General features: G+C 41.6%; 1 protein-coding gene across 1 annotated transcript in view; it reads left to right on the top strand.

Annotated features, from left to right (window-relative positions):
- LOC137425974 (FRAS1-related extracellular matrix protein 2-like) overlaps positions 1 to 10,851 on the top strand; it is a 117,220-nt gene extending 106,369 nt beyond the window's left edge. The window contains exons 20-25 of the mRNA XM_068114696.2: positions 19 to 146; positions 2,054 to 2,188; positions 4,783 to 4,909; positions 6,148 to 6,335; positions 6,546 to 6,692; positions 8,393 to 10,851. Of these exons, the coding sequence (XP_067970797.2) occupies positions 19 to 146; positions 2,054 to 2,188; positions 4,783 to 4,909; positions 6,148 to 6,335; positions 6,546 to 6,692; positions 8,393 to 8,908 (1,241 nt within the window). The 3' untranslated portion in view covers positions 8,909 to 10,851. The remainder of the gene's footprint in view (positions 1 to 18; positions 147 to 2,053; positions 2,189 to 4,782; positions 4,910 to 6,147; positions 6,336 to 6,545; positions 6,693 to 8,392) is intronic.
- Positions 10,852 to 15,952: the final 5,101 nt, after the last annotated feature.

The raw sequence follows: 15,952 nt of genomic DNA on the forward strand, positions 1-15,952 counted from the left end.
TACCTTTCAACCTCCTAGCCTCATCAATGACCTCATTAGTGACGTCTGCTGCTCACCCTGGTCTGACCTTTTCTTTGCGCCTGCTGCGCAGTGAACCCACCTTTCATCAGCCATCGCAGCTCTGGAGTTTCACGTCCGACTTTGCCGTAAGTCCTTTTCACACTGCTCTATAATCACTATAATTCCCTAATCTCATATTCACAGCGATGCAAGCAGGTAGCGTTCTGCCTCGGTGTTACCTTGGCTTACCTGTTCATCAGATACAGCAACAAAGTAATTAAGTGGGACTTGTTGGCTTCTCAATTAAGCAAGAGGTCAGGCAAGCAGACCTGAGAAACAATGACTAGATCTCCATTTATGTAAGTGGTGCTGGGAGGGTGACCATCTTGCAATATGAAAGCAAAGTCGTGAAAACGATGTCAAAATGCATTTGACTTCTCACAAGTTTGCGAAAGCTGGGTAAGAGGAAATCTACATATTATGTACATAAAATGAATCTCTTCCCATTCCTTTTTTTTGGACACAAAGTCAAGGCTTGTGGAAGGGCTGGAACATAGAAAGGATCAGGACACAACAGAACAAAAGGAACCGGAAAAAGAGAGGAGGACGGACACATCAACTGCAGTATTGAGAGTCAAAATAGAGGGACATTTGGACAAATAAGGGGAAGGGATGACAGGTAGGGGAAGACGCACAGGGTGGACAAGATGGATACAGAAGCAAACTCGACTGATGAAGGAAAAACTGGAAATTCGGGAAATTGGTGGGCTTTCATCTTCTATATTTCAACTTCCAATGTATTTTTTTTTTCTCAACTTCCAATCCCATTCCATTCCATTCCAATTGCCTCTTTCTTTAGTCAATTTCATTTTCTCAACTCATCCCCCCTGAACTTGAGTCAAAATGTTTTGAGTAACCTGTGGAATTGTATGTCTTGGCTGGAGTGGGATGGGATGTAGGAAGATGGAGACCGACAAGGAAATACAGATTACATTGCATTGTTATGAGAGCTGATTAAAGGATCATGGTCTTACTTTTGCATTCTGTGCATCACTAGTGGTATACTCAGCATGCGAGCTCCCTAGGATCTTTGTTATTACTTTACAATGGAAGCAAATAATATTATACCCTCGCCTGAGGACGCGTTATTGCATTTGAGTCCGTTTGTTTGTTTGTCCGCACAGAATAAACATGATTTTCTCTGCAACCGTTGGTGCGATTGACAGGAAATTTTCACCATAGGTGCAACTCCACCGGGAAAACGTTTCAATGCTAATTATGACGTCATATGTCACGTGATTCGGCCGCCATCTTGGAAAAACCGAAAACCTTTGCACCTCTATATCTCCAAAAGTGCTGCATAGGAAAAAATGGAGACATGGCTCATTGTGAAGAACTCTCCATGGGGAATAAAATATGTTAATGATGTCATAGGTACCTCATTATAACGTCATAATTCGACAAGTACAAAACTTCATCCGATCAAGATGAAATTTCTGGAGCATCATGTAGGAATAAATTGGTGGAGAAAAAAAAGTAACGATGACGTCATCGGTCACGTGGTTCGACCGCCATCTTGGAAAAACCAAAAACATTTGCACCTCTATATCTCCGAAAACGCTGCATAGAAAAAAATTGAGACATGGCTCATTGTAAAGAACTCTCCATGTGGAATAACATCTGTTCATAATGATGTCATAGGTGCCTCCATTACGACGTCATAATTTGACAAGTACAAAACTTCATCTGATGAAGATGAAATTTATTGAGCATAATGTAGGAATAAATTGGTGGAGAGAAAAAATAATGATGACGTCATCGGTCACGTGGTCGGCCGCCATTTTTTTTTTTTACACAAAAGCCTTAAAAACCACTGAAAACACATCCTGGCGAGGGTTTGAAATCTCTGCTCTTTGTTGTTAGGACACTGTGTGTCAAGATTGAAACATTTGAACCATGGGGTCCATGTCATGGTGCTTACCTAGTTTATTGTATATTTGGACATCCTCTTCCCGGTACATTTTAACAATGTACATCCATTGTGTGTGTTCAGGTGAGGGACTATTCTGGGGTCTACATGCTTCACCTGCTTCCCTGCACAGCCCTTTCCAACCAAGAATTCTCTCCCTCCGGTGGCTGTAGCCCCCAGAGTCCTGTCGCCTTCCCGCTTCACGTCCGCTTTCAACAGGCATGAATGGTTGTTACATGATACACGACTACACCGAAGATAATTAACAAGCCCACCAATTACGATGCTATAATAGTATGGATCATAATTTGATGGGTAACAAAAACAACATTTAACCACATTTTGCAGTTAAAGCAGCATGTTATATAATTATAAAATTAAAAAATTTATTAAATCGTACAGCCTGGTGTTGGCTTAACGGTTAAGGTGGCTGGCTATTGGGGTCTTGGGGTCTTGAGTTTGAGCCCCTGTCATACATAGTATTACATCATCACAGTGTTATACAAACAGCAGGTTAATCCACTTCTGCACAGGTGACGATTGATGCACTAAGGCCAATAACACTGAATAACTTGACTAGTTGTTGTCAATAAGAATGACACAATTTCTAAAGCTGTACAGATGTTTATTTCAGTTGAGTTCAGAAGACTACAGTACTGTGGATTTGTTGGGAATGGAGGTGGGGGGTGGGAGAGGTATAAAACACATGGACACTGCTCGAACTTCCAGGAAAGAAGTCGATATTTCAAAAAAGGTGGATCTGGGGTGAATTAGCGGGGGTAGAAAAGATCAAGGTTTTGGATGGGGGAAGATAAGAGATGGTGGTGAACAGCTGTTTTAAAGACCTGGAGGGAGGAGTGGGATTGAAGAGAGTGAGGGAGTTTGTTCCAGAGGCGGGAGGATTGAAGGTGAGCAGAGAGTCTTGATTTTGGCAGTTTCACCAGAAGAGGGTTGCTGGCAGATCTTGTGCGACCTGTAGGAATATTAAAATTTGCCAGCATTAGATGGTGGACGTTAAATATCCCACGGTATCCTTCGCGAACAGTAGGCGAGCTATCGCCGGCACCCCAGCCAAATTACATCTTCCTGCCCTAACCAGCAGAGGGCACTGCATCAGCGGCACGGCCGTGCCTTCCAGCCAATGTAGTAGGGTCAATATACGAAAAAAACTCACCTAACCCCAAAAAAATTGATACAAAAGGTTTCTCAATGGATTCTGGTACCATTGGGCATGCTAAATAACATACTAAAAATCTAGTAACATCTGACTTCCGGAAAGGGGTCATTTTCAAGATGGCGTCCAAGATGGCTGCCGGGAGCTTAAAATGGCCATATCTCAATTATTATTCAACCTAGAAAGGTGGTTTTGGTGTCTAAACCTAGGTTTTAGGGCCCAAGGAATCCAATTGAATCAATAAAATTACCATCAGTTAATTATTTATTGACAAGTCCAAGATGGCATCCCAAGGTGACATCCTTATCCACTAAAATGGCTCTGTCGAATAGTAGTCAACCTAGAGAGATTTTTTCAGTGTGTATACCTAGGTTTAAGGCACACAGGAAATCATCAAAATTACTTAAATAAGCACAAAGTAATCAGGTAATCCAGTAAGCCAGGTTTACCAGCCCATTAGGCATTTGTTGTCTTATACAGTTAGTCGCTATTCATCGTCATCCTCCGACTCCTCTGGAAGAAACTTGTGATGTGGATTGTCACATTCTTCAAGTTGGCACGGTCCACAGGCAGTAGTACATGGTAGTCCATATCGTCTACAAGAGCAGCGGAGTGTCTTGCAGGCAGTGGAGCAGTTACAATGAATGACCTTCAAGAGACTGTCTGGAGCATTACAAGTGTACATTTCTTTTGGAAATGTCTAGAAAATATGGATTTTGTTTATGCATACATGTACCAAATAATATACTTATTCCTTTTGAGATGAAAATAAATTGTTTGTCAGATTTTTCAGTCCCCCCCCCCCCCCCTCCCCAATATAAAATAGTCTGTCCCTTGCCATAACCTCTCAAGCTTTGTACAAACCTTTGTCTGTAATGATCACTGAATACTGTGGACTGGAGTCACAGGTGGCAGTGGTGTAGACACATTACACTCTTATCTCCAATCTGAAACACACACTTGGTTCATTAGCTGGTGAGTCGGAGGATGACGATGAATAGCGACTAACTGTATAAGACAACAAATGCCTAATTGGCTGGTAAACCTGGCTTTCTGGATTACCTGATTACTTTGTGCTTATTTAAGTAATTTTGATGATTTCCTGGGTGCCTTAAACCTAGGTATACACACTGAAAAAATCTCTCTAGGTTGACTACTATTCGACAGAGCCATTTTAGTGGATCAGGATGTCACCTTGGGATGCCATCTTGGACTTGTCAATAAATAATTAACTGATGGTTATGTTATTGATTCAATTTGATTCCTTGGGCCCTAAAACCTAGGGTTAGACACCAAAACCACCTTTCTTGGTTGAATAATAATTGAGATATGGCCATTTTAAGCTCCCGGCGGCCATCTTGGACGCCATCTTGAAAATGACCCCTTTCCGGAAGTCAGATGTTACTAGATTTTTAGTATGTTATTTAGCATGCCCAATGGTACCAGAATCCATTGAAAAACCTTTTGTATCAATTTTTTTGGGGTTCAACCATATATTGACCCCTCTAATGATGCTACCCCGCAGCCTTGTGCTTCATACGAATGAAGAAGTCTGGTTTTGTTATCCTCTTTTTATCCTTAAATTTAACGACTCCATCACACTCTATATCTGAGCCTTATTTATCACGTGTGCTCCCAGGTGAGTGATCCCGTTTCTCTGGAGTTCACTCTGAATACTCATCTGATACTTTGCAACCAGGAATCTCTGTGGCTTTCCAACAACTCCATGGGTTTTCCACATGATGCAGATGTGACGTTCCCTGAAGGTGTGTCAATACCGTGTGTGCATCAATGTCAGGATGTTAAAAATCAGTGCATGAGAATCAGGATGTTAAAAAAATTAGGTGGTGGATGTTTAAAATCCCACGGTGTCCTTCGCGAAGAGTAGGCAGGCATCCTTGTGCTGCGTAGCAACGAGGAAGGATCTAGATGGGTAATAAATATTTTAAGAGAGCAACTGCACCGCCATCTTAGCTTACATCTTGCTGCTACAAACCCATTTATGTTTGTCTCAAGTTATGTGCGAAGAATGATTTATGGCCTTTAATGGCAAGCCATCGACTTCTGATATAGTCCAACCTCAAATAGCAAGACATCAACAAACAGAAAATGTATAATGAGCATCATCCAGATATACAGTTATAAACTAGAAGGGCACTCGGTACAGAGCATCCCTCCGCTAGGCCGAACAGCTTGTGTTGTATCCCAATGATAGGCCGGATCTGGATTCGGACCTGAACCGCAATCGAATCGGCTTGTTCTTGTCACTTAACCACCTCGTCCACCAAGTTTAGTCATAACTTGTCCATAACTTTTTAAAATATCATGTTATATATCGCTTTTTGCACGATTTCTCAATGGTGAAGAATCACTTAATAATTAAATAATTCTCATATCCGAATCCACATTCAGATCTTCACCAGAATCGAAACGATTCGCCTTTGTCACAGACCCAATCTATCCACCGAGTTTCATCGAAATCCGTCCACAACTTTTTGAGATATCCTGCTATATATCGTTTTTGACACAAACTTCCAATGGTGGAGGATCACTTAAAAATTAAATAATTCTCGTATACGAATCCATATTCAGATCTTCACTAAAATCGAATCGAATCGTCCTTGTCAGACACCCAACCTCTCCACCAAGTTTCGTCCAAATCTGTCCATAACTTTTTTTAATCCTGCTATGTATCGTTTTTGTCCTTCACTATCTCCCAATGGTGAAGAATCACTTTAAAAATTCTAGTAGCCGGATCCGAATCCGGATCTTCACCAAAATCTAATCATTTAGTCCTTGCCACATACACTAACTCTCTGCCAAATTTTGTCCGAATCCGTCGACAACTTTTTGAGATATTTTGTTTACAGACAAACAGACAGACAAACAGGGGTGAAAACAACCTTCATCCACCTTCAGTGGCGGATGTAATTAGGAAACATTATGGCAAAACAAGGTTACCTGCTGTATGACTCCTTCACTCTTGCTGATGACCTCTCCTTAGGAAGCACCATGTTTGGTCGGCTAATGGTGGACCCACTGCAGAATCTGGGATCACAATACGACTGTCACGTGGAAAAGGTGTTCCTGTGCACCGGGGCAGACGGTTACGTGCCAAAGTATAAGCCAGAACAGGGTGAGCTTGGCTGCCTTGCTGATACTCCTTCATTACTGCATCGGTTCAAAGTACTGGTGAGTCATAACAGGAAGAATATCCATGGAAAGCAATGGTTATGATGATCATGATGGTGATGGTAATCCCCACATACAGTAATGAAAATTACAAAGTGTAGCATTTTCATTTTTTATTATTCCTTAATTATATTTTACTTCCCTCCTCTTCAACTCAACATTTTTCTCCTTTCCCAGTTCTGATTCTTCTCTTTTTTCTCTGTTGAGCAGGACAGAGCACAGCCAGAAACACAGGTGTTGTCCTTTCGGGATGTCCCATTTCACAGCCATCTTGCGTCAGGTGATCCAAAAGCTCTCTCACTCATCAAGCAGCCAGGATCAGATGGCTTTCACCTACAGGTTGACCCTTTGTTTCAGGTAACACATTTTGGGGAACAATATTTAGATGAGAGGCACCAACATTCTTTTCTAAAACTTCAGCATTGAGGTCTTAATATCTGGCAGATGGCACTAAATTACAGGTGAAAGAATACTTTATGACATTCTTCAACAGAAAACTTCAAGGACCATCAATTTATTAACTGTGCAAATATGGTGGAAATCGTCTCCCTGTTTGTAAGCCCCAGTCTGAGCTGTCCCCCTCCCCGTGTTTACGTATTGTATGGATAGCTTTCCATAATGAAACAAGAAAGAGCAATCAGAGATTGCAGATCTCGCCAGGACGTGTTTTTAAGGCTTTTGTGTTAAAATATGACAGCCGAACCACGTGACCGGTGACATCATCATTATTATTTTTTCCACCAATTTAACCATAGGTGATGCTCAATAAATTTCATCTTGATCGGTTGAAGTTTTGTACTTGTCGAATTATGACGTCATAATGGAGGAACCTATGACATCATAATTAACATATGTTATTCCCCATGCAAAGTTCTTTACAATGAGCCATGTCTCAATGTTTTATATGCAGCGCTTTTGGAGATATAGATTATAGAGGTTTTTCCATTATTGAGGCAAAGTTTTTGGTTTTTCCAAGATGACGCCCTACCACGTGACCCATGATGTAGTTTGAAAGATGTATCATTGAAAAATTATACAGGAGGAGGTGCACTTATGGTGAAAAAATTCCTGGGCGTCAATCGGACTAACCGTTGCAGAGAAAATCATATTTATTCTTTGTGGACAAACAGACAAACAGACAAACAAGAAATATGTCGTGCATAGCACGATACTTGCGAAATCCCTAAAATAAGTTATTGGCCTATAATGACCTCAAAAATAATTGGTTGTTGAATTCAGTGTCCAGATATGCAAATGCTCTTAAATTTTCAGGTCAATTGGATGAAAATTGAGTATTTTAGAAATTTGGCCTATGTTGACCGCAAAAACAGTTGGGGGTTGAATTCAGTGACCAGATATGCAAATCCTCTTAACATTTCAAGTAAATCGGATGAAAATTGAGGACTTTAGAAATATAGCTTATGTTGACCTTTTGGCCTATGTTGACCTCAAAAATAGTTGGTGGTTGAATTCAGTGACCAGATATGCAAATCCTCTTAACATTTCAAGTAAATCGGATGAAAATTGAGGATTTTAGAAATTCGGCCTATTTTGACTTTTTGGTCAATTTTGATCTCAAAAATAGTTGGTGGTTAAATTCAGTGACCAGATACGCAAATCCTCTTAAAATCTCAAGTCAATCAGATGAAAATTGAGGATTTTAGAAATTTGACAAAGTTGGTGACCTTTGGCCTATGTTGACCTATTGACCTTTTGACCCCATAAACAATTGGCTTCTCAATTGGGACGACCTATACAACTTGGTGAAGTTTCGTCAGGATGGGTTGAAAATTGTGCCCTGTAGGCGACTGAGATACAGACAAACAGACAGACAAACAGACAGACAGACAGACAGACAGACAAACAGACGGAATAACGCACAAGACCAACCAATATACTTGAAAAATCTTCGATTTTCGCAACTAACAAACAGACAAACAAACGGACTCACATGCAAAACACTCCTCTGGCGAGGGTAATAAACTATACAGGAGTTGTCCAATGAAAGATTTTGAGATAATGAAAGTTTTTTTTTTCCCTGCATTGTGTTTATTCAGGTATCTGGTAACAAGGAATGGTACATCCATGTGGTGTACACTGTGTACTCACGGACACTACACACACTACGGAAGAGAAGCTCGTTGGAGTATGAAAAACTACCCGACAATCTGGCGATAGCCCCTCGCTTGCGCCGTTCCGCGTCCCTGCTCAATGATCTTGACCCCGAAGATGGACACGGAACCAATATGCGACATTTGCCTTTACTTCGAGAGATGAGTGGGGCACGTAGTCTCGTCAAAATCTCACCAGAAGGTGATGCAGAGATATGGGAGAAGCCACATGGTAAACGTGAAAATGAGGTATTTGGGAGTAGTGGTGGTGACTGGGCCTTCGTTGTTGTGGGAATGCTAGCTGCAATGCTCACAATGGCGGTCGTCATTTGGTTGGTGATCCGAGCAAGGCGACTTAAGACGAGAGCAAGAAAATCTAGGAAACGACCAAATCCTTCGGGTCCTTTTGGAGACTGCCGGAGGGTGTCACGTGATATTATTGGAGACAGTACTGAGGTGTAAGATCCACACACTGTTAGAAATAAGGAACCTTTGGCCTACAGTATTGTCCAATGCGGACATTAGAAGTGGCTGGAGTCATTCACCAGAAACCATAGACCATGTGACTTGCAATGGAAGTTCAGATGGTTAATATAATTAATTTCTAGGCACCAACATACCTATTTGTTCAAATACCCAATTGTTGATATACTTATATTACCTTCCCCAAGACATTGCCTCATGATTAATGAAATTATATTGTTATCATTGCTGAAAGCAGTGCAATCACCAACAGCAACTGAAATATCACTCTCCTGGCAATTAGTTTTGCATTTTTCAATTGTTATTCCTTTAAGTTCGTTCTACTTCGGTTAACTTTTTAATGTTTGGTGTTCATCAAAGTGCAAACACCCTTGTTGATTGTGCACCATCTTTACATTGGTATAACATTGGCAGCAGACATCGGCGAACACGACTTTGATGGATATACCTGATGTCATGATCTTTGATGGATATACCTGGTATCTAAAAATGTTTAAAATGCCACAATAAGTACATGATATTGTTTTTGCTTTCTAATTTGCTATATTGGCCCAACATAGTGTAGTTCTTGATGCTCTGATTTAGGTCGATGTCCTGGGTTGAAATTGTGGGTCATTCCCAGGAAATACTCCCCTTCGTTATTCACTATTCACATGCACTTATAAAGTTAGGATTTTTCCGTATGAGTGGGCCACAATCAGTTTTATGTATTTGATTTCACACTCCAGCGTTCCGAAATAACGTTTTTGACATTCTGGGCACGCTTTTCATCTCCTACATCGTTGATCGGGAAAACTTTTGTCAGCAATAAAGTGTGGAGATGCTTCTTGTATAGTTTTGAGAACTTAAAAAACTTAATGATACGGCAGAAAATGCAATGGGTGCTTGTAATAGTTACATTGTTGAGGAAAATGCCCAAAAATGGAAAACAATCTACAATATAACAATGGAAACAACAATATAACAAACAAACAATGGAATATAAGAGAGATGTCTGTCTGTCTGTCTGTCTGTGTGTTGCCATTTTTCTCAGAGTTGGCTGAACGGATCTTCCTCAAACTTTCAGAGGTTCATCAGTGAGTGTCTGGGAGTGTTTTAGGCAAAAAAAAAAACATTAAAAAAAATCGTTTTTTTTGGAGTAAAAAAAAAAAAATCGCTCGATAGTGCCTAGGTCTTTATAAATTAATGACAGTTATATACAAGTACACATTCGCATAAATAAATATAAAACAATCACCAGACATTTGAACACAAATAAATCAAACAATTCTGGAAGTGAACGAAGTTCGTAGTACGGCTTCTTCTTCTTCCTGATCGACTTAATACTGAACACAGAAACGGGATGAACGCCACATTCACCAGCATCTTACTATAATTCACCAAATGTCCGTCCGTCCGTTCGAAGGTACCGCAAAAACGACTCAACCCATCGCAACGATATTTTGGGTGGGTATTCCTGGGACCCCTGGGAGTAAAATAGGCCATATTGTTTTTCAAATTTTTCCAAGTTTTCCAATTTTCCAGTTTTTCCAAACACGATGGAATAATATTTACCCATATGAACAGTGATATGGCTTTTGTTGAAATTCTACAAATACTGTTTATTCTACGTACCAGGAGAGAGTAGATCGACTCCTGACGAACTCTTCCTATATAAACGTGCGGCTCCGAAGTAACATGGCAGTATGTGAAAAGCGACTGAGAAACAGGTGTAGCAGCCGCTTCCGTGTTACAGATTCGGCGCACACTCTTCACACATAAACGTGCGGCTGAGAAAGACGTGTAGCGGCCGCTTCCGTTTTGCAGAATTCAAATCTTTTTTCAAAATGGGCGCCATGTACTGTTTAGATTTTGATGATTTGCATGTGATATGATTCAACGGATGTTTATATGAATCGTTTAAAATAAAAAAGCCTTCAATTTCTGATATTTTGCCTTTTCATTTAGGCTTTCCAATTGAAGCCTCGCCCATAGGGCGGGTATCCGTTGCTAGTATATTTCACGAAAAGGTGAAGAACCCCCTCCCTCCCCTGCCTCCTCCTCCCCCTCCTCCCCTGCCTCCCTCCTCCCCTGCCTGCCCCTGCCTCCTCCTCCCCTCTGCCCACCCTGCCCCCTGCCCCCCTCTCCCTTCCCCCCAGCAACGCCGGGTACTTCTGCTAGTCTACTATATAAGAGAGATGTCTGTCTGTCTGTCACCATTTTTCTCAGAGATGGCTGAACGGATCTTCGTCAAACGTTCAGAGGTTCATCAGTGAGTGCCTGGGAGTGTTGTAGGCAAAAAAAACAAAATTGGGAAAAAAACAAAATTGAAAAAAAAACAAAATTGGAAAAAAAAAAGTAAAAACAATTTTTTTGAAAAATAAATTGGAAAAAAAAAGATTGTTTTTCTGAAGTTAAAAAAAAATTAGCGCTCGATAGTGCCTAAGCTTTAAAAAATTAATGACAGTTATATACAAGTACACATTCACATAAATAAATACAAAACAATCACCAGACATTTGAACACAAATAAATCAAACAATTCCGGAAGTGTACGAACTTGGTAGTACGGCTTCTTCTTCTTCCTGTTCGGCATCCACTCCCATTCCCCTCCCCCCCCCCATCTCCCCTCTGCCCTAAGCCCCCCTTTTTCCTTCCCCCATCTACCAGGCAACGCCGGGTACTCCCCCGCCCAGGCAACGCCGGGTACTTCTGCTAGTTCTTGATAAAATAGGTCAACAAAGGTTGTTTTTTTTCAATGCTGCTGACTCCAAAAATTGGAGGTGTTTGCAGCATGGAAGGAAAATTAATGGTTTGTGTTGATTGAACAATTTAGAATCAAAGATTTCATTGATAAAGTATTGTTAAGGTCTCGGGGTTAGTGTTATCACGAGGGGTTTCCTCGGACGTTTTCCAGACCTCAGGTCCTGAGGCCACCAGTCATGGATAACTCTGCAGTCCAGCAGATTCCTAGTCAACCGTGGCCGCCGATTATAGCCGCAGAGTCTTGCTCCTCGGTTCTACATTACCTTACCATTGGCACAGCAACCCTAATTAGGGGTCACGCCTTCAACAGCCAACCATCTATTTATTATGTATGGCCGAGCAAACCTTGGATGGCTGTTGGCTAATCCCGGAGCCAATCGGTGAGGCAAAACTTCCCATCTAACTAAACTCGCACACGATGTCGGACCAATGGAGGGAAGGAAGAGAGTGAACAGTGAACGAGCAGTCATGAGCATGTATTGACAATGGATATACAGAAATCACAATGAAAAGGCACAATTAAAAGATACAGGAGGAAGCAGACTATCTTAGCACTTATGGAGCCCACTTACACATTCTTACCTATCTATGGATGAACAACATTTGACAGACGCCAGCAATCATCCGGGAGAATATGTTTAGAAAGAGGAGTCGATTAGAGGCAGGGCGGAGTGTGGGTACCCATAGTAGCTCTTGCAGTCTGATAAGACAGCCGTTAGTGCAGGCTTGGCCAAAGGGCACATGGCAAGGAGAGCCCGATGGACGAGAGCAAGAGGAATCAAAAGATCAAAAGTCCCGGCTCATGAGACGAGTTGAGCATAGACTCGAGATGAGTGGAAATTCTGACAATTAAAAGAAAGGTCTGTTTCATTCCACAGTGATTTGCATACAATTAATTTTGCATACAATTAATTTTGCATACAATTACATGAGTTAACAGGTTCATTGTATTTGAACTAATCGGGAATTTGTGACGTGCGAGATTGTGACTTGGCTTCAGATGTGGACCGAAAGGTGGAACGGGTGAGGTTTAAATGGGTGGTGCAAATTTGGTGTTTTGAGGCGAAAGGATGAGGCAACCGGCAATGGATAGGTAGCTGAAGTTACGCAAGGGTCGAAAGATAGTTTGTTGGTCTAAAAGTTGGAAAGTCTGGGGAAATCATTCAGGGATATAAGAGCTGTTGGTCTGTCTGTGTGTCGCCATTTTTCTCAGAGATGGCTGAAAGGATCTTCGTCAAACTTTCAGAGGTTCATCAGTCACTGTTTGGGAGTGTTTTCAGGCCTGAATTTATTTATTTATTTTAGTTCGTTTTTTTAATTCTTTTAACATTGCGTACTCTGTGGTGCCTCAAACAAAAATATAATCAAACAATTCCAGAAGCGGTCGAAGTTGGTGGTAAGGCTTCTTCTTCTTCCTGAACGTCATCATACTTAATTCAGAAACATGATCAATGGTACATTCACCAGCATAGATTCAACAAAAAGGTAAAATGATGATTTGACATTTGTGATGGATTCTGATTTGGATGTAATTGCTTTTCCATTATATTTGCCATCATTTCAAATATGTTAATGTTTCTTTTTCGCTTGAGCAACGCCGGGTACTCCAGCTATAAACACTTATTTACTTTACTTGGGGTACAAATACAAATATAACTTTGTCTGGGGGTAACAGGCTATAGGCTATGTGGCTGCGGCCTCATGTGGAGGTGTGGGGACCCAGGAGAGGGGCATAAATTCTCCATATAAATGTGTACCGTGCAGCACCACCTGGTGATGATGGCAGAGGGTATTACAATCTCCTTTTTTACCTGGGCAACACTGAGGTTAAAGCACTTTTTGCACAGGTACATTTTTCATCCTTCCCTCCCCCCCCCCCCCCTCCAAAATGGAGGGGCCTATTAAAGCCACCCCTGCCAAAAAATGTACATGTAGTATATCTTTACCCTCCCTCCTCCCTCTCCCCTCACCCCTCTCTCCCCTCCCCTCCCCCTTCCACTCCCTTCCTCACCCCTAAGGGGGCTCTATGGTAGGAGACCCAGGAGGACCCCCCTGCTGAGAAAGCCTGACTGGAATTTGCCAAGACACACCTGAACAAGCCAAAATCCTCCTGGGAGAATGTCCTGTGGACAGATGAGACCAAATTATAGCTTTTTTAGTAAAGCACATCATCTCTATGTTTACAGAAAACAAAATGAAGCCTTCAAAGAAAAGAACACCTTCCCTACAGTCAAACATGGAGGAGGTTCAGTGATGTTTTGGGGTTGCTGTGCTGCCTCTGGCACTGGGTGCCTTGAATGTTTATAAAATATCCTTTGAAATCAGAAAATAAAAAGAAATGGCCTTGACAAAATTATTGACACTCCAGACTTAATATTTGGTAGCACAGCCTTTGGACAAAATAACTGCAGTCAAGTGCTTCCTATAGCCATGAATGAGCTTCCTTCACCTCTCTACTGGCAGTTTGGCCCACTCTTCTTGTACAAACTGCTCCAGTTCTCCCAGATTTGAAGGGTGCCTTGTCCCAACTGCTGTTTTCAGGTCTCCCCACAGGTGTTCAATGGGATTCACATCTGGCCTCGTTGCTGGCCACTTCAGAACAGTCCATCGTTTTGTCTTGAACCATTCCTGAATCCATTCTCTTGAAGTATGTTTGTGGTCATTGTCCTGCTGCAAGACCCATGACCTTCGACGGAGACCCAGCTTTCTGATACCGGATTTAACATTGCGCTCCAAAATGCCTTGGTAATCTCCTGATTTCATGATTCCATGCACACATTCAAGGCACCCAGTGCCAGAGGTAGCATAGAAACCCCAAAACTTCACTGAGCCTCCTCCATGTTTAACTGTAGGGAAGGTGTTCTTTTCTTTGAAGGCTTCATTTTGTTTTCTGTAAACATAGAGATGATGTGCTTCACCAAAAAGCTCTAATTTGGTCTCATCTGTCCACAGGACATTCTCCCAGATGGATTTTGGCTTGTTCAGGTGTGTTTCAGTAAACTCAAGTCAGGCTTTCTTAGCAGTGGGGTCCTCCTGGGTCTCCTACCATAAAACCCCCTTTCATTGAGTTGGCAACGGATGGTGTGAGTTGAAACTGTCAGACCTTGTGTCTGAAGGTCAACTTGAATCTGTTTGGCAGTTGATCGAGGCGCTTTCTCCACCATTCGAACAATCCTTCCCTGCAATCTTCGATCAAGTTTTCTCTTGCGGCCACGTCCTGGGTGGTTGGCTACAGTGCCATGGGCCTTAAACTTCCTGATAACATTGCGTACAGTGGACACAGGAACATCAAAGTCTCTGGAGATGGACTTGCAGCCTTGAGATTGTCCATGCTTGGCTACAATTTTGTGTCTGACCTCCTCAGACACTTCTCTGGTTTTCTTTCTTTTCTCCATGCTCATTGCGGTACGCAGTGACACAAAACAGCAGAATGACTCCTTTTCTCTATTCAAACTGGTTGAATGAGTGATTTTTATATTGCAGGCACTTACAACTCACCACAGGTGAGTGCAATTCTAAAGTAAAGGAGAATAACCTGCTTGAAATCTAATTATTTCTAACAACTTCTGAAGGTGTCATTCATATTGTCCGGGCCATTTTAGGATTTCTGTGTGGAATAAGCTATGATTTAGTACTTTTTCAGCTTTTTTTGTTTTGTTCCACTGCAAACCAAAGAGATACATATGTGGATACCAAAATATTTTTTTAATTTCAACAATTTTCTGGAAGAAATGGCGCATTTTTTTTTTTTAAGTGCAAGGGTGCCAAAATTTTTGGCCACAACTGTGTATATGTATATATACAGGGTGTTTCAAAAAGATGGACCCAATTTCAAAGCAGTATATTTCACGATGGCAACATGTTACAATTACACAAAAAGTTACAAACAGTTTAATGAGTTATCAAGTTTTACTAACCATTTTATAAATGCTCTATGTGCCCTCCACCTGCTGCAAGGACAACATCGAGACGATAGTTGAATTCATCCCAAACGTCTCTCAGAGTGTCTTCTTTCACTGAAGTCACCGCTGCCGTGATTCTGTTTTTGAGGTCATCCAGATTAGTCACTAATGGTGGCGCAAAAACACGGTCTTTGACGTATCCCCACATGAAAAAGTCGCAGGGTGTAATGTCTGGGGATCTTGGGGGCCAAGAGTGTAGCGCCAAGTCTTGGGGTCCCGTGCGACCTATCCAACGTTGAGGCAGTGTGTCATTTAGAAAACGTCGAACCTGCAGGTGCCAATGTGGCGGTGCTCCGTCTTGCTTAAAAATGAAGTC

Source organism: Myxine glutinosa, chromosome 4 (genome assembly GCF_964187855.1).
Source record: "Myxine glutinosa chromosome 4, kmMyxGlut1.1, whole genome shotgun sequence".
Taxonomy (NCBI): domain Eukaryota; kingdom Metazoa; phylum Chordata; class Myxini; order Myxiniformes; family Myxinidae; genus Myxine; species Myxine glutinosa.